This window comes from Pelodiscus sinensis, chromosome 26 (genome assembly GCF_049634645.1).
Source record: "Pelodiscus sinensis isolate JC-2024 chromosome 26, ASM4963464v1, whole genome shotgun sequence".
NCBI lineage: Eukaryota > Metazoa > Chordata > Testudines > Trionychidae > Pelodiscus > Pelodiscus sinensis.
In genome coordinates this window covers 12,244,352-12,262,968 of record NC_134736.1, presented here as the reverse complement: position 1 = coordinate 12,262,968, position 18,617 = coordinate 12,244,352, and the positions used below count along the sequence as shown (strand labels likewise).

Genomic DNA, 18,617 nt, shown 5'->3' with positions numbered 1-18,617 from the left:
TCAAACTGCAGCCCCCTCCTGTATTCTGAATCCTGGAGCCTCCTTCTGCACCCCAACCCTCTGTTCCAGCCCAGAGCCTGCACCCCCTGACACCCAGCCCTCTGCCCCAGGCCTGAACCCCCCTCCACGCTCACAGCCCCTTGGCTGTGCCAGCTGAGTTTTGTTCTGTGCCCAACATGCAGGTGGTGGGTTGCACTCCCCAGCCCGGGCGTTGTTGGATTGTTGGCGCCCCCTGCTGTGTGTGCGCCCCAAGTTCTGTGCACCGTGGGCCATTTGCTGAATCTGTTCCTAGCGTCCATGTAGGACTTGTGTGTGAGACGCTTTATGGCTTTGTCTACACTGCAGGGTTTTTGTGCAAGACTCTTTACGGAAGAGATCTTCCACAAAAACTTCTTGCACAAAAGTACGGCCATGCCTCAAAAGCGCATCACAAAAGCGACGTGCTTTTGTGCAAGCGAGCAACCACGCTGCATGGACACTCTTGTGCAAGAAAGCTCTGATGGCCATTCACAGAATAGTCATCAGAGCACCTGTGCTTTTTCTGACAGGCTCCATTTGCGCACGAAACCCCTGCGGAGCGTCCACACATGCCTTTTTGCACAAGAGCTGTAGCGCAAAAGGGAGGTATTCGTTGTGGGGAGAGGAATAACTCTACCGGAAAAAGCCCTCTGTCCTGTTGATGTACTGTTTGTTTAATTTTGGGGGGTTGTTTTGCACAAAAACGCGCTTGAGGTGTGGACTCCGCCAGTTTTTGCTAAAAAATCTTGCAGTGTAGACGTAGCTTCTGAGTATTGGCTCTGGGCTGGCATCCCAGGGACTTGCTTCTGGGCATTGCCCACCTCTTGCAGAAGGTGGGGCGAGGGCAGGGGGTCTGAGAATAACACCAGGGGTGGCGAGAGCTGCCCAGTGCTGCTGCCTCAGGGAAGCCGAATCCCCCTCAAGCACGTTCTGTTGGGCTTGCGCCCACATCCTGCCGGGGGGGAGGGGTAGGACTCGTCCTTGGACCGACCCTCGGTGCTCACCCGTCCTGCCCGTGCAGTGAGCCAGCCTGCCGGCACTCAGCCAGGGTCCTCTCCACCGCCTGGCTCTGCTGCAGGAGCTGCGTGTGGTTTGCCTTTGCAGGGACTGGCCCAGCCTCGCAGGGCAGCTCTGGGGCCTTGTCCTCACGGGCCTCCTTCCCGCCAGTCTCCCCGTGTCACTGGTGCCAGCGCAGTCTGCTGGGGGCGGCGGGGCAGGGTGGGCACTGGCACCAGCAGCCTCCATGGTTCCAGCTTGCCCTGTGCTGCAGGGTCCGCTGAGGTCTGGGGTTGCCCTGCCTCCGTGTGGGAAGGATGCAAAACTGAGGCAGGTTTAGCCTGTGGGCCACGCTGCGTGTCCTGGGCAGCAGTGGCGTTGGGAGTGCAGGGCCACCTTACGGCATGGGCCTTCGATGTGTGAGCCTGCCGGGCACGAGCCAGGCCACGGTGTCACCAACTCACGCCATTTTGCCGCAGGTCTTGTGCTATTTGGCATTTTCTCAAAGCCCCCGCGCCTGCCAGGCAAACTCGCCCCGGCTTGCCCCGAAAGGGAGGCTGGTTCCAGCTGGGGGAGGGAAGAGATGCAGAAAACGGGGCCCGAATGCAGCCTCTGTGCTAGGACCCAGAGAGCACAGACCCCAGCCCAGCAGCCAGCTGCTTTTCAGAGTCCCCTGATTCGAAGCCAGGCTCCAGCTTTGGGGGGTGTTGGATGGGGGGGGTAATAGTGCCTGTGTCTGGGGGCGTTGGACTGGGTTCCCATGGGGATCCGCTCCCATTCCCACATGGTGGGGCCCTCCCATAACCCTCGCCTGTGGGGAGCGAGTGCCCCATGCTCAGAGCCCCCTCGAGAGGGCAGTCCTTTGCTGCCGTCTAGCACTGACGTGCCCCTCGGCTCCGCCGCGCCCTGCTCTGGTGCTCTCCATCCGAGCTCCGAGCACGTCACCAGCAGCGTGATGGCGCAGGTCGGGCGAGACCTCAGCCGGCACCCCCAGAGGGAGCCTGGATCTGACTGCTGGGCAGCGCTGCCCCTTGCATTCGGGGGCTGGGCTGCTCCCAGACTGCCTGTGCACAAAGAGCCAGCCCAGCCTGGGACTGGCGCCTGGCAATGGCTCTGGCGGGAATGCAGCAGGGCTCTGGGAAACCCGGCTGTCATTTCAGGCCCGCTCCTTGAGACCGGGCTGGGGCTGGGCCCTGGGGACAGGCAGCTAGAGAGGCTGAGGGAATGAACAGCAGAGAACGGCCCGGGCGTGGGGCTGGCTGGGCAGGGGCGGGTCCCGGCAGGAAACAGGAAGGTTTGTGCTGGCCCCTCCGGCCTGAGCCCTGAGGCTCAGTAGCAGCCCTCGTTTCACAGAGCTCGCCAGCAGCCGCCTTGTGAGGTGTGGGGGGGTGCCCTGGTGGGAGCGGCCGAGCCCCCGGCCCCGGGGCAGCACAGCAGCGAGGGTGAGTGGGCCCAGCGGGCGACCTGAAGCAGCGCCGGGGGAGCATGGCCGCAGCACGGATTGCACTGCAGGGGCTGTTGCTGGGCACAGCCGTGCTGCAGCTGCGAGGTGAGTGCGTTCCAAGGGCCAAGCCGCCGGCTCTGGCCTGGGGGTCACAGAACCGGGACAGGCAGGGCTCTGGGGCCGGCTGTTCCTCTCCTCTGCGCTGAGGGCGGGTGAGCTGGGGGCCCTGCACTACGGCGGAAAGCCTGGAGGAGCGAGCGCTTTTCCTACTGCTTGGAGTTGCCTCGCCCGGGGCCAGCAGAGGGAGCTGGGCGCCGTGCAGTGGCCAGCAGGTGTGGCTATGGGAGGACAGGCTGGGGCTGTCCTGAGCCCCATTTGGCTGGGGGTTCTTTCCCAGGCAGCACAGCTCCGGGGTCTGGCCCACCAGCCACTGGCCGAGCAGCTCCAAGCGCCAGAGCGGACCGACCAGGGAGAGGTTGATCCCTTGGGACGGAGCGGTGTCTTGCAGCCTTTTCTCTGTGCATCTCAGACTGCACGTGCCCTGGGGTCGGGGCTGCTTTTCTGTCTGTACGGCCTGGTGAGCTGATGCTGAGCTGGGCTGCGGCTGTCTGCCTGGGCTCGGCACAGCCCCCCAGCCGTCTCCGGCTCTGCTCGCAGAGGTGGCAAAGCTGCGTTTTGCCCCTGGAAGTGTCCCCAGGTGGCGAAGGAAGCGCTGGAGTCACTTAGCCAGAGCGGTTCTGGGACTTGGACGGGGACAATGCAGCGTCAAGTCACTGCGAATTAGCCTCTTTCACATGGGCTCGAAACGTTCCCAGCGGCCAACCTCCCACTGCGGCCTGGCTGAATGTTCGCTCCAGCGGTCGGACCCAGCAGCTACGCACGAAGAGTAGAATTCCCAGACAAAGCACCTTCGTTTCCTGCAGTGAAGGCTGTAAACAGGAAGCGGGAGTAAGACGGGAAAGAAAGGAGAATGCAGCATTGGCGTGTTTTAAAAGAACACATCTGAAAAGGAGGAAATTCAAAGTGAATGTTAAAAGGAGACAGGCACGCACACATTGTGATGGCACCCGGGGAGCCCCCCGTCTGCAGCCAGGGGAATAGAGAGGGTTTCTTGCTGCTCCGAGATACAGGGTTCCATGTAGGCATCAGAGGATAGGCCGACAGACCTAGTTCCTTTGGGGGAAGGGGCTCACAGGCTCCCTGAGCCCCCTATACTGGTTCCAGACCTCTTCCTCCATGCTCAGACTGCCCAGCTCCCAGGCCCTGCCCCCCAGCCAGGTGGCTGCCTTCCTTTGTCTCTTCCCTGGGAAGAGCCTTGTGTGATATAGTGGGGGGACGGTCCACTCGCTGGTCTCTAGGCTTGGGCTGTGGCTGACCCCACTGGCCTCTGTCTGTGAGCACTGCCCAGCGGGGGTCGCCCTGAGGGCCCCAGTGTCATGTAGACAGTGACCCAACCGGAGAGGGAAGGAGTTGGACCAAAGGAAGGGGGTGCTTTGGGGAAGAGACAGTCTTGGCTAAAGAAACAGAGAGAGAAGAGAGTAAGCAGAGTGCTGGGCGTTGAGGGCAGCCCCTGACTCCTTATGTCCACATCACGTCTGTGCTGGGCTGTACCTGGAGAAGCACTAAACCCCCCTGTTCTACTGCTGCTATGGGGGCGCAGGATCAGGGGGATCTCTGTGTGATGGCACGTTGGGGTCCCCCACCTCCTGCACCCCCGTAATGGCACGGACAGACTCCACCAGCCAGTAGAACAAAGGGAGTTTATTGCTGCTCCAGGATACAGCACAGCACAGATATAAGCTGGTTCCAGGGCAGGCCTAGGATGCCTCAGCCCCCCCTTGAGATGGGGGAGCCTGGGCCCCTAAATCCCAGCCCCTTTCCCTACGCTGCTTCCTCCATGATACCAGCCAAAAACTAACTCTCCTCCAGCCCTGCCCCCCAGCCAGGGCAGCATCCACCTTCCTTTGTTCCTCTCCATGGGGGGTAGCTGGTCAGACAGGTTGAGACACCCTTTGCATAATGACTCATTGCCTGTCTTGCTCGGTGGTGCTACAGACAGTAGCCAGTGAGTTAGCAAGTTACCCCCCACTACCTCACACGCTGTCACACTTTGTTATCTGCTCAGGCTGGGACTAGGTGTCTGGGCCAATCCACGTGTGGCTGAGTCAGTGGGAATCACACAGCCCAGCGCAGGGGAACCCCAGGTTACAGAGCAGCCAGCTCCCCACTATGTCACACACATGCACACAACCCTAAACCAGCATGAAAAGGCTGTGACCAATACCCTTAACTCTGCGCTTGGAGCGCCCGTACCTCATATAAGGTAAGTGCTTCCCAGCCTTTGTGCTCTGGCTGGTCTCTGCTGACTCCCACGCTGGCACTGAACATGGCCAGCCCAGCCCTGGTGCATGAAGCAGCGTGCTCATGTTCTGCAGCACAGCGCAATAGCAAATGTCATATTTCAAATGTGGCCGTGTCAGTCAGACCATCATTTTGCTCCCGATTCTGCTCCCACAGCCCTTGCTCATGCCAGATCCCAACTCGCTCCGCAGTCCCTGGGACTGTCACCCGTCCAGACTGTACCCAGGCAGTCTGGGTTTGTGTCCAGGTGCCATTTGGGGTTGCCAGCGCTCTGACCAGAAAACCCTGCTGAAAGGGGCCTGGCAGTGGCCGCTCAGATGCGCTAACCAGTCACCAAAAGTCCAGAGTCATTAATTGGTGTCAGCCCTGCTCTGCCAGGGCGCCCCCCACCTGGAAGCAGGCTCTGTCAGGCTGTAGGCACGGCAGCTCCAGTCTAGGGTGGAGAGACCCAAGCAGTGGGGGAGGGGGAAAGGAGTGAGTGATGGGGTGGGGCTATAGGCAGGTGTGATGTAGCGGGGGTAAGGTCCACTTGCTGGTTGCTGTGCTTGGGCTGTGGGCTGTGGCTGACCCCTACTGGCCTCTGTTTGTAACTGCCCAACGGGGAGGGCCCTGATGTGTAGACCATGGACCAACCGGTTCTCCCCGGAGAGGGAAGGAGTTGGGACAAAGGAAGGGTGCGGTTTGGGGAAGAGTCAGTCTTATCTGGAAAAACAGGAAGGGAAGAGACTAAGCTGAGTACTGAGGGGCCAGGGGTCTGTGGACCCCTAACCCCAGGGGTCTGAGGCTGCCTGGCCCTGACTCCTGTACCCACATCACGTCTGTGCTGGGCTGTACCCTGGAGAAGCAATAACCCCCCCGTTCTACTGGCTGGTGGAGTCTCATCTTGCTGCTACGGGGGTGCAGGGTCGGGGGGATCCCTGACGTGTCACCACAGTGGTGTCAGGGCGGGATGCTCTGCGCCCCGTGGATGGAGCTTCCGGCAGCAAGGGACAGGGCACAGTAGAAGGAAGGGGCTTGCAAGAGCCAGACGTACGGGAGACACAGTGAAGCGATTCCTGGGACTCGTGGGGTGCTGCAGCTCTCAGTCGGTGAGTCTCCATCCTGGGGATAGGTGGGGAGGTGGCCTACGCCCGACTCCTGAAGGCAGACCTTGTGGGGTTGTGCAGAGAGAGGGGAAAGCAACCAAGGCCCAGCTGATTGCCTGGCTGGAAAATAATGACCAGTCCAGGGACATGGATCCTGTCCCAGCCGGGAGCAGCCAGACAACCCCTGATATCGTCTCAGGCTCTCAGACCGGAGGGAAGACTGGAGTCCGCCAGACAGACACAGTGCCCACCGGGCCATGCTCTGCCAGCAGCGGTTCATCCAGGGCGGAGTCCATCCCAGAAGAGCTGCGATGGCCGGAGATCGAGCTGAGGCTAAAGGAATTGGAGTCACAAGAGAAAGAGCAGCAAGACCGTAGGGAAGAATGCCAGGAACGGGAGACGGAACGCCAGGATCGAGAGAGGCAGCGGCCGAATGAACTGGCCATGGCGGAGCAGCGAAGCCGATGGGCCCTGGCTGCGGTGAGTGGGGAGGACCCCGGGGGCCCAGGAGGGACAGACACTTTGAGAAGCTCGTGTTGGCCCAGTGTAAGGACGTGGGGGACGTGGACGGGTCCCTTAGCTCCTTTGAGCAGGCCTGTGAACTACACAAGATTCCCCCAGCGGACCAGCTCCAACAGCTCACCCCCTTGCTGGATCAGAAAGCTGCAGGGGTGCTCAACCAGCTGGAGAATCGGCAGCCGGGCGACTACGAAGGGGTCAAAGAGGCCCTGCTGCACAAGTTCGGGCTGACCCCTGAGACGTACAAGTAGGAGCTCCGGGGGGTTCACATGGAGCCAAGGGAGACCGATGTGGATCTGGCCTCCCGCCTGGCACAATACTGCCGCAAGTGGGTGCTCGGGGTGGGGCCCAGACCTCAGAGCACCTGGTTAAGCTGATGATCCTGGAGCAGTTCTATGAAGCGTGCCCGCCCATCCTGAGGCTGTGGCTCAGGGACTGGAGGCCAGAGGCCCCCCAGGACACTGGCAGGCTGGTGGATGAGTTCACGGACAGCCGGTCCGGGTGTGAACGGGAGTCCCGGAGAGAAAGGGAATTGTGCAGAGACCGGCTCTCAGCTGAGCAACGGAGAAAATCACCTAAGGGGCAAACACAAGAGACGGGGGCCAGCCATCCGCCCCCCAGAGAGACAGCCAGGGCCTGGATGGAGCCAGCCTCAGGGGGCCCACAGGAACTAACCTGCCATCGCTGCGGGCAAAGAGGCCATAAGAGGGCTCAGTGCACCAGGACAGGTCCCACGACCTGAGACGTTCCAAGGTTAAGTGGCTGGGGCTGGGGGAAGGGCAGGCTGCCCCAGAGGCAGGGGCCGGCAGACAAACCTCAGCTCAAAGTCGGGGGAAGGCCTCTCAGTCCACATCCCCTGGGAGGTCTGACCCCCTGGAGGTGGATTTCTCCGTGTACCGGGTGGGGGCAGGGCGGTCCCTGCGGAGCGAGTGCCTCGTGCCCCTGCAGGTGGATGGCAGGGAGGTGATGGGCTACCAGGACACCGGCGTGGAGGTGATGCTGGCCCAGCCCAAGGTACCACATGGTGCCCAACACTCAGCTGACCCAGTAGGACATAGATGGGACCCGTTTAAGGTGCCTGTAGCCTGGGTGCATCTGAAATGGGGGGCTAAGGAGGGTCCCAAGAAAGTGGGGGGCACTGACACTTGCCCACGGAGGTGCTGATGGGGGGTGACCTAGAGAAGTGGCGAGACAGACCCCATAGGGCCCCAGTCAACACCCATAGCCGGAGCCAGCGAAGGACTCCCTGCAGGGGTCTCAGGGCCCCATCCCCGCAGACAGGGGGCCCAGCAGGGCTAGAGCCCCGGACCCAGGCAAGGGGGGGGGGGGAGAACAGGCCCTTGTCCCTGCCCCAGCTGCGGAATTCCAGGCTGAGGGGCAGGCAGATCCCTCCTTCCAGATGCTGAGGGACCAGACTGGCCTCAACGCAGCTCAGCCCTGGGGAGAGGCTGCCAGCTAAGTTAAGGACATTCAATATGGGCTTAGCAAAAATAAAGCCTGTAAAACTAATGATATTTTTATGAGATTGCAAGCTTTGCTGAGAAAGGCTAACAGGATATGCTTAGACTTCTGTAAGGCATTTACTTGGCGCCACACAACATTTTGATTAAAAACTAAAACAATTTATAATGGACCTGGCGTATTGTAAATGGATTCAGAGTAGGTTATTTGATAAATTTCACAATGTAAACGTGGAATAATCATCAGTGGGGTGTGCTTCTAGCGGGGTCCTGCAGGGAGCAGTTCCTGGCCCTGTGCTACTTAATGTTTTTATGTACGGCCTGGCAGAAAACATAAACTCATCCCGCTAAGTCTGAGGGTGACACAGAAATGGGGGCAGCCTCAGGATCTGTCTAGACTACATGGCTCCGTCAATGGAGCCATGTAGATGAGTTTACTAGACATAGCAAAATGAAGCGGTGATTTAAATAATCGCCGTTTCATTTACATCAAAATGGCCGCCGCGCTGTGCCGATGATCAGCTGATTGGCACTGTGGGGCAGTCTAGATGCACCACGGTCGACAAGGGAAGTCTTCGTCGACCGCTCCGGTAAACCTCATACCAGAGCATCGATGAAGACTTCCCTTGTCAACCGCGGCGCATCTAGACTGCCCCGCTGTGCCGATCAGCTGATCGTCGGCACAGCGCGGCGGTGTCACGTTGCTGGATCTTGAGGGGAGCAGCCAGATCACTGATGCACCCATAGGTGGGGGTGTTGGCCCCAAAAATGGTATAGAAGGGGGCCATGTGAGGTACATAAGAACGGCCGTACTGGGTCAGACCAAAGGTCCATCTAGCCCAGTATCCTGTCTACCGACAGTGGCCAGCACCAAGTACCCAGAGAGGGTTGACCGAAGACAATGATCAAGCGATTTGTCTCCTGCCATCCCTCTCCAGCCTCTGACAAACAGAGGCCAAGGACACCATTTTATCCCCTGGCTAATAGCCTTTTATGGACCTAACCTCCATGAATTTATCCAGCTTCTCTTTAAACTCTATTATAGTCCTAGCCTTCACCGCCTCCTCTGGCAAGGAGTTCCACAGGTTGACAACACGCTGTGTGAAGAAGAACTTCCTTTTATTAGTTTTAAACCTGCTACCCATTAATTTCATTTGGTGTCCTCTAGTTCTTCTATTATGGGAACTAATAAATAACTTTTCTTTATCAGCCCTCTCCACACCACTCATGATTTTATAGACCTCTATCATATCCCCCCTCAGTCTCCTCTTTTCTAAACTGAAAAGTCCCAGTCTCTTTAGCCTCTCCTCATATGGGACCCGTTCCAAACCCCTAATCATTTTAGTTGCCCTTTTCTGAATCCTTTCCAAGGCCAAAATATCTTTTTTGAGGTGAGGAGACCACATCTGTACACAGTATTCAAGATGTGGGCGTACCATAGTTTTATACAGGGGCAGTAAGATGTTCTGGGTCTTATTTTCTATCCCTTTCCTAATAATTCCTAGCATCCTATTTGCCTTTTTGACTGCCGCTGCACACTGTGTGGAAGTTTTCAAGAACTGTCCACGATAACTCCAAGATCTCTTTCCTGATTTGTCGTAGCCAAATTAGCCCCCATCATACTGTACGTATAGTTGGGGTTATTTTTCCCGATGTGCATTACTTTACACTTATCCACATTAAATTTCATTTGCCATTTTGTTGCCCAATCCTGATGATAGGATGTGCAACAAGAACTTTTAAACCAACAGCTGTAACATCTCTACTAGAGCCTGCATCGAGGACTGGGAGATTCGGTGCATGTAACGTACTGTACTTTAATAACCTTACTCTCATGCTTTTCTTTCTTGTAATAATAAACCTTTAGATATAGATTCTAAAGGATTGGCTCAGCGTGATTTGAGGGTAAGGTCCAAAGGATAAATTGACCAGGGATCTGTGGCTGGTTTCCTGGAACCGGACAGAACTTGTTCGGGGTAGGTGGGATTGGGTGCTAGGACCCCCCACCTGTGTATGAGGCCCGGGGCCATCTGGGGCACGGATATTGCTGGGGTGTCGGAGGGGTTTTGCTCGTGAGGCTTCAGGCAGGCAGCTGAAGCGCTCTGTGGGACTGGTTTGTGGCCTGTTTGGAGAGGTCACCAGTCTGGGGGCTGTAAGGAGCCCCGGATTCGAGCAATTCACCCTGAGCGGACGCCCTCAGCTGTGCTCAGACACGGCCCGGTCCGTCACAGGCGGCCAGTATGCCCAATGCATCACTGGGAGCACGCGGGACGGAGACTTCAAGCCAGACTTACAGGGAGACTGCTGGGGAGATTCAGGGGTCACAGTGGGGAATCAGCTGAACCCGAGCTCCTAGTGTGGTGCTGCGGCCAAAGAGCTAATATGATCCTGGGCTGCGTAAGCCGGGAGCCTTGAGCAGGTGCTGAGAGGTGAGTTTACCCCCGCGCCTGGCCCCAGTGCAGCCGCTGCAGGAGTCCTGCCCCAGTGCTCACGAGTCGAGAGGGCTGTTGAGAAACTGGCGGGGCTCAGAGAGGAGTCACACGGCTGATGAAGGCTCAGAGACCTGCTATGGAGTGACAGACTCGCAGAGCTCCGGCTGCTTAGTGCAACACAGAAGGCGGGGCTGGTCACAGCGGGTCAGTGCCTGCGTGGGGCAGGGCGTTAGCAGCGGGGTCCTCGGTCCCGCAGGGCAAGGTCCAGCACGGTCTCACGGCTGGAACAGAAGCTAGGCAAGTCCAGACAGGACATAAAGCAGGGGAGAGTCATGGACCAGAGGGATGGGGGGGTCTCCATCAGTGGTAAGTGACACGTGACATCCAGATGGGGTGTTTGTGCTCTAGGTTGTTTGGGGCAGGGCTCTGCCCGGTCAGGAGGTCAGACTAGAGGTAGCCTTGAGAAGCCCGATGCGCTAGCTCACATGGCTCCGAGCTCTGCCGACAGCAGCCACCCCGGCTGTCCCGGCCCTACCCTGCAGGCAACGTGTCCAGGCCTCTGGCCCGCTGCCCGGGCTGGGTTCACACTAGGGGGCAGGTCTAGGACACGTCCTTGCGCTGTACCAGGAGGGGCCCAGGGCTCTTGCCCAGGGCGCGATGGCCCCAGGTTTTGTGGCGCTCCCCCCGTGTTGTGTGCCATTCACTCTGTGGGCAGGTGTGGCGCTGGGGATGTGCTGTCTACTCTAGAGGCCTTGGGCCCGCTCTGTTGGGCATTCACTGGCTCTGTGTGTGCTGTGGCTGACCCCACCCGCCTCTGTCTGTGAGCACTGCCCAGTGGGGGTCGCCCTGAGGGCCCTTGTGTCCCCTAGACAATGCCCCAACCGGGTCTCACCTGACCAGGGAAGGGGTTTGAACTACGGGGGGGACGGGACGGGATGGGTGTTCAGTGGTTTTGGAGAAGGGGAAGTCTTGGCTGGGCAATCTTGAAGAGAAGAGACTGAGCTGAGTACTGGGGTTCAGGGGCCTGTGGACCCCTCTCCCAAAGGGTCGGAGGCTGCCTCCCCCCCCCACTTCGCTGCCCGGCTGTGCGGTATCTCGGAGAAGCAATAAACCCTCCTTGTTCAACTGGCTGGTGGAGCGTCACTTCTTGCTGCAGACGGGGTGCAGGGTCGGGGGGTCCCCTGACGCACCGTGACAGCAGGACAATGCTGCGATTGTCCAGCCCTGCACCCGGGGCAGCCCACCTGCTGCAGACACGGGCACGTGGAACAGGCCGAGTGGGGCAGTGAGTGGGAGGGAAGCCGGCTGCGTGCCGAGGTCTGCGGCAAAGCAAACACCCTGCACCTGCTGGCCTGCAGGAGCCTGGGTAAGATGTGGGAACTGCTCTCCTCCAGGCCCTCCCTGCCCCCCGGCTTGGCTGGCTCGGGCAGAGCCGGGGAGCGGGGAGGTCTGGCTGCTGGGATCTCCGAGGCTAGCTCTGTCCCGCAATTCCAGCCCCGCCTCCCAGGGCCGTGCGAAAGGGGCAGCTGAACGGGTGCCATGGCGGGGGCTGCGATGCCACGCGGGCTGGGGGAGCCTGGGTGATGTCACGTTCTGCTGCTTTATCTCTAGGGTCCGGGGAGTTCCCCCCCTACATCATTGACCAGCCCACGGACTTGGTGGTGCGTTGGGACCAGCCGGCCACCCTGCACTGCCGCGTGGCTGGGAACCCCCCTCCCACCGTTGAGTGGTACCGCAATGGGCAGTACGTGGAGACCAGCAAAGACAATGCCTACTCCCAGCGCACCCTCCTGCCCGACGGGTCTCTCTTCTTCCTCCGCCTCAACCAGCGGAAGGGCCAGTCCGACGAGGGCGTCTACACCTGTGTAGCCACCAACCCCCTGGGCATCGCCCGCAGCAGGAATGCCTCCCTCTACATGGCTGGTAAGGGCTCAGAGCTGCTCATGGGTTCGTATGCCTGGATATGGCCCTGCTGACTGGGCAGCCAAGAGACTGGACCCGGCTTGGAAAAGTCTTTGCCCACCACTGATTTTCACGGGCTCTGGGAAGTGGCCCAACCAGCCAGCTGTGGAAGGAGGATAAATAACAGCAGGAGCAATTTCCAGGTGTAGCCACACACCGGCTGGGCGTGGGGCACTGCCCCGGGACGGGCACTGAGACCGCTGACAGCTTGCTCCAGTCTGAGCTGGGAGCCCGGTGGCTTTAGCTCAAGCAATAGCGGCTCCGGTCCGTGCCCTGAGCTCCAGAGGTCCCAGGCTGTCGGGCGTTACCCAGGTGCTGCTCAGGGGTAGCCACAGGGGCCCTATCCTGAATGGCACAGAGCACCCTCAGCTTCCACTAGTAGGGTTGCCACACCAGAAGTGACGCAAGTGCTGGGTGGAAGCCTCTTGGCCCTTGCTCGGATTGTCACACACATTGTGGCTACACTGCACTGGTTTTGCGCAATAAATATGCAAATGAGGCTAAGCGTGGAATAGCGCCGAGCCTCATTTGCATAATTAATGAGTGGCTGCTCTTTGCGCAAGAGGCTTTTGCGCAAAAAGGAGTTGTCTACTGTTTTTTTTCCGGAAAAACGGCGCTTGTGCAACAGGGGGTTTTGCGCAAGAAGGAGCCGTGTAGATGGCTCCTTTTTGCACAAAAGCCTCTTGTGCAAAGAGTGGCCGCTCATTAATTATGCAACTGAGGCTCGGTGATATTCCACGCTTAGCCTCATTTGCATATTTCTTGCGCAAAACCTGTGCAGTGTAGGCATAGCCCGAGAAGCAGAGCAGTTCCCATGCTTCCTCCCAGTTCTGCCATTGGGAGCCACTAGACCACAGGGAACCAAAGCCGGTTTGGCCCTGGCTCTGCCCCCACAGCCTGGGGGACATTGTGTGGGGAAAGGAGGCTACATCTACACAGCCGGTTTTGCCGGCAGGGAGCATGCAAACGAGGTGCAGATTAGCATATCAGCACACCTCATTTGCATAATGTATTCATGCCGATTTTGCACAAAGGGTTTTTGCACCAAAAAACCACGTCCACACTACGGAAAAAACCCAGTGCAGACAGAGGGGTTTTTTTGCGCAAAAACCCTTTGCACAATACTGGCGTGCATAAATTATGCAAATGAGGTATGTTGAGATGTTCATTTGCAATAGACGAAGTTGGAGAGTCTTCATGTATTTGTAGAGCCCCTGGAACCTTCCAACTCAGATCTCAACCAAAATCCAGCTCGGCTTTTCCTCCTCCTGCCCCCGGATGACGCCACGGCTCTGCCCAGCCTCACCCAGGAACTGGCCCAGCCGCCTGTGCGGCTGATGGGAGCGCGGATCCGTGCCAGTGGCTGCCCTGCGCCCCTGTGAGTGTGGGCCCAGCGGCTGTACCGCGAGAATCCAGCGCCCAGAACCTACAGGGCTGATAGACACCAGTGGCGTCTACAGCTGACCTCTCCGCAGCGCACTCGCCCGCCGGCCGGTGCCCAAGACTCCAGGGTGCTAGCCCGGCCTGGGGCAGCCGCTGACTGTGTAGTGAGGGCCCGGCTCAGGCGCAAGCAGGAATCGGCAGGGACTGGAGGATGTGCCAAAGGAGAACAGGGGCTCACTACCAGCCGGGGTCTAGCTGGGCCAGCTTCTGCCTCAAGCCAGGGAGCAGAAGGGCTGGAGGCCTCACGATGGGCTTTGGCTGATATTCGGTCTCCTTGCAGCACTGTGGGAAGATTTCCGGCTGAAGCCCAGCAACCTGGTGGTGATGGTGGGGGAGCAGGTGCTGCTAGAGTGTGCGCCCCCCAAGGGGCATCCCGAGCCCACCATCTCCTGGAAGAAGGATGGGGTCCCCATAAGCCAGAAGGACGGGCGTTACGAAGTAAGTTTGCCCCCCCCCCCCCGCCCTGGCTTTTCCCCTTCTCACCTCCAGCAGGGGCCATGGCTGCACACTAGAGCACCAAGCCTGTTTGCGTTGGCTGCCTGCAGAGGGACGGAGCCGCCCTCAGTCCCCAGCTTCCTGGGCCTGGGACAGAGCATGGAGCCGCCTTGGCCCCCAGGTTCCCAGGGCAGGGCCAGACTCGTCTCAGGGTGGGAGAGAGCTGCCCTGGTCCCATGTGGGCCGCCAGGCCCGTCACTTCCCAGCCCAAGGATGCTCCTTCACTCACTGTCATGCTGGGCTTGGGGGTGCTGCCCAGCATGTGGGGACACGAGCCAGGCTCCCCCTGAGGCCAAGCCTGCACTGGGGCTGCCGGGGGGAGAGGCCTGGGCCTGACTGCTTCTCGCTCCCTGCAGGTCTCCAGTGGGCAGCTGCTGGTGGCGCATGCCCAGAGGAGTGACGCGGGGCTGTACGCCTGTGTGGCTTCCAACCAGGCGGGTGAACGAGAGAGCCAAGCAGCGCTGGTGACTGTCCTCGGTGAGGAGCTCCCTGCCTTGGGGGTGTAGGGCCCAGGAGTGTACGTGGTGTCAGGGACCCATAGGTTCGGGGCCCTTGACCCACTCTGGGACAGCCCCTGCAGCGTGTCAGCCCCCGTCGGGTCACAAGTGAGCCCCTTGGCTTCCCCGCCTCCTGCAACCGAAGCTCCGAGCCCTCAGCCCCGGCTTCGCACCGGGAGTTCTCTGCCTCATTTCACGAGGCATCCCGGAGTGGTCAACCGCGGCGCGTCCAGACTGCCCCCCGTGCCACCAAACAGCCGTTCGGCACCGCTTCATTTTCCTGCCTCTAGTAAACTCAGCTACATGGCTCCGTCGATGGAGCCGTGAGTCTAGACACACCCAGGGTGCGGTGTTGCCCCAGGGAGCTCCTGTTGCCCAAGCCTCCAGCCCCACATTTGCCCCTTTCTTGCCCATAGACCCCTTGGACACAGGCCAGACAGAGTGGCCAAAAGGCGGCCCCCGAGAGCTGATGGACGTGCAGCTGCACCTTGACAACAGCACCGTGCTCCCCAACTTGCCTGCCGTCTACCTGCATTGGACGGTCAGTGAGCCTCTCGGACACCCGGCCCAGCCCTCACGGACTCCCCCAGCCCGCCATCTAACCACCCCCCAGTCCCCCATCTCCTGACCCACTGACTTCCCAGCCCCCCATCTAACCATCCCCACCCCCATCTCCTTACCCACCGACTCCCCCAGCCCCCCATCTAACCACCCACCAGTCCCCCATCTCCTGACCCACCAACTCCCCCACCCACCCATTGTGACGGCGTGTTGGGGTTTTCCCGTCTCCTGCACCCCCATAGGGGCACGAACAGACTCCACCAGCCAGTAGAACAGAGGGAGTTTATTGCTTCTCCAGGATACAGCACAGCACAGATGTAATCTGGTTACAGGGCAGGCCTAGGATGCCTCAGCCCCCTTGAGATGGGGGAGACTGGGCCCCTAAATCCCAGCCTGTTGCCTAGGCTGCTTCCTCCATGATACCAGACAGAAAACTAACTCTCTTCCAGCCCTGCCCCCAGCCAGGGGCCGCATTCCACCTTCCTTTGTTTCTCTCCCTGGGGGTAGCTGGTCGGACAGGTTGAGAGACCCTTGCCTAGTGACTCATCCCCTGTCCTGCTGGGCCGTGGTACCGACAGCAGCCAGTGGGGGTCACTCACAGCCCCAGCATAGCAACCAGCAAGGTACCCCCACTACGTCACACCCATCTAAACACCCACCCAACTGTTACCCCAAATTTCACTGGAGACCACCCCAGGGTTACACTTATGGATTTATTAATTGAGGAATTAACCTCATTAGCCTCATGAGACTAGAGGGTTAAACTCAAGGACTGAGCTGTCATTGACTGCCACTAGGGGGTAATGAACTCTCCCTCTCACCCTCCCAAACTGCAGTCATTGGTCCATTCACACATTCGTTCCTGCCCTCAGGCGCTCACCCAGGCCCAGGGGAGCAGAGGGAGCCAAGGCAGGGTGACTCCGGAGGTTTGCCTCTAGCCATGGCTCTGGGCTGGGGAGCTGGCCAGAAAGCAGCTCCTGCCATGTGCTCTCTCCTTTTATTGGAAGTGGGCGGCTCCCGTCACACACAGGGTCCTACATGCCCAGGCATCCCCCAGTCCCCTCCTTTGTTTGCTTAGGGCAGCCTTGTGTCTTCAATTAGTCAGCACATGGCTCCCCCGCTTAGCCTCACCCCAAACCTCTCTATTCACACAACCTCTTACCACAGGGTGGAGTGCAGCTTAGAGCAAGTTACAAGCCATGGCTGCGCGTTCCAGAGTTGCAAGGCTCAACATTCACCAAGCTTACAGTTCTGTTTCTGAGCTTATAAAGCAAAGCTGCTGAGCGTGTCAACGTTGCAGAGCTCAACAGTCTTACAACAAGACTGAATGGAAAAGGCAAGGTAGCGGAAAGTTATAAAGGAACAAGTACAAAGCCAAGATACCGTCCAGAGCACAGCGTCTGACTGAGACTTAGGAGACAGCTGCCCCCCTTAAACAGTGCTGAAGAAGTGGGCTGTGCCCACGGAAGCTCACGATCCCACCTCCATGTCTGTAAAGTGCTACCGGCCCATTGGTTGCTTTGTAAGGTTTTCCTGTTGCAGACTCACTGGGCTCCCCCTCTGATGATGCAGTCGGCAGCAGGCGTTGTCATTCTCTAAGCACTACCCTGGGCAGGCCAGGAGACTCGGGTGGGGGCAGACGGGGGTTGGCAGATCCCCTCTGGCCTGCCCTGAGGCCCGCTGCCCTGGCTGCCTTGCAGGTGGCTGGCCCGTCCCAGCACGCCGAGGGCCACGCAGTGCTGTACCGCTCACTGCTGCCGCTCAGCACTGCGTGGGTGGAACGCAAGGTGCCCCGGGAACACAGCACCATCGTGCCAGCCCTGAGGAGAGGCTACAAGTACGAGTTCAAGGTGCGGCCCTACGCCGGGCCGGTCCATGGCCCGGACAGCAACAGCCGGCACCTCTGGATCCCGGAGGAAGGTACAGCCCCGCGCCCAGCCTCTCCCGCTCCGGGCAGGGCCGGATTAATGGGGGGGGGCTAGCCGGGCAGCTGCCCAGGGCGCCAACCTATGGGGGGCGCCTGACTGAAGTGCTAAGGGGTGCCGCGCAGTGCCCCTTAGCACTTCAATAAGGCGCCCCCCCATAGGTTAGCGCCCAGAGGCGGGGCGCCCCTTACCATATCAATCAGGCGCTGCACAGCCGGGGGTGGGGCCGCGCATGCTCCGTGCGCCCGCAAGTATGCCTCGGTCCGGCACTGGCTCCGGGCCAGGACACAAGGGGCCGGAGGCGGCTGGCCGGGCGCCAGGGCCGGGTGGAGGGCCTGGCGCGTGGTTGCTGCTTGCAGGCCCACGCCACAAGAGCGCACACAGCCGCAGTGTCAGGGAGCCTGCCCGTAGCCCTGCTGTGCATCCCCTGGGGGAAGGGCACGTGCCCCAGCACCAGGGCTGCATGTCCAGGGCCTCTGGGCACAGGCTGGCTCTGCCCTGTTGTGCTAGAGGGGCCAGGCCGGGAGGAGGAGGAGTGGCACCAGGCACAATCCCAAAGGATCCAGGCAACCCCCGTGCTCACAGCGATGGCAGGTGCCGCCGGCTGACTAGCTGCACAGTGACTCACCATGAGCAGCCTCTGCTGCATCCGCCGCTCTAGCAGGCCGGGTCCAGCGGGTGGGTGCCGTGCCATCCGCAGCCGGGTCCAGCGGGTGGGTGCCGTGCCATCCGCAGCCGGGTCCAGCGGGTGGGTGCCGTGCCATCCGCAGCCGGGTCCAGCGGGTGGGTGCCGTGCCATCCGCAGCCGGCTCCAGCGGGTGGGTGCCGTGCCATCCGCAGCCGGCTCCAGCGGGTGGGTGCCGTGCCATCCGCAGCCGGGTCCAGCGGGTGGGTGCCGTGCCATCCGCAGCCAGCTCCAGCGGGTGGGTGCCGTGCCATCCGCAGCCGGGTCCAGCGGGTGGGTGCCGTGCCATCCGCAGCCGGCTCCAGCGGGTGGGTGCCGTGCCATCCGCAGCCGGCTCCAGCGGGTGGGTGCCGTGCCATCCGCAGCCGGCTCCAGCGGGTGGGTGCCGTGCCATCCGCAGCCGGCTCCAGCGGGTGGGTGCCGTGCCATCCGCAGCCGGCTCCAGCGGGTGGGTGCCGTGCCATCCGCACCCGGGTCCAGCGGGTGGGTGCCGTGCCATCCGCAGCCGGCTCCAGCGGGTGGGTGCCGTGCCATCCGCACCCGGCTCCAGCGGGTGGGTGCCGTGCCATCCGCAGCCGGCTCCAGCGGGTGGGTGCCGTGCCATCCGCAGCCGGCTCCAGCGGGTGGGTGCCGTGCCATCCGCAGCCGGCTCCATGGGGCGGGCCCCAGGAACCTCTTCATCTGCAGCCACCCCACTCCGCACGCCCCCACCGTCCTGCCTCTCTAGCGGGACC

At 60.5% G+C, this 18,617-nt stretch overlaps 1 protein-coding gene across 1 annotated transcript in view; it reads left to right on the top strand.

Annotated features, from left to right (window-relative positions):
* Positions 1-2,290: 2,290 nt before the first annotated feature.
* Positions 2,291-18,617, top strand: part of ROBO4 (roundabout guidance receptor 4) — a 31,090-nt gene continuing 14,763 nt past the window's right edge. Inside the window, exons 1-6 of the mRNA XM_075909602.1 lie at positions 2,291-2,563; positions 11,927-12,238; positions 14,001-14,158; positions 14,572-14,692; positions 15,129-15,253; positions 16,974-17,193. Coding sequence (XP_075765717.1) covers positions 2,500-2,563; positions 11,927-12,238; positions 14,001-14,158; positions 14,572-14,692; positions 15,129-15,253; positions 16,974-17,193 — 1,000 coding nt within the window. The 5' untranslated portion in view covers positions 2,291-2,499. The remainder of the gene's footprint in view (positions 2,564-11,926; positions 12,239-14,000; positions 14,159-14,571; positions 14,693-15,128; positions 15,254-16,973; positions 17,194-18,617) is intronic.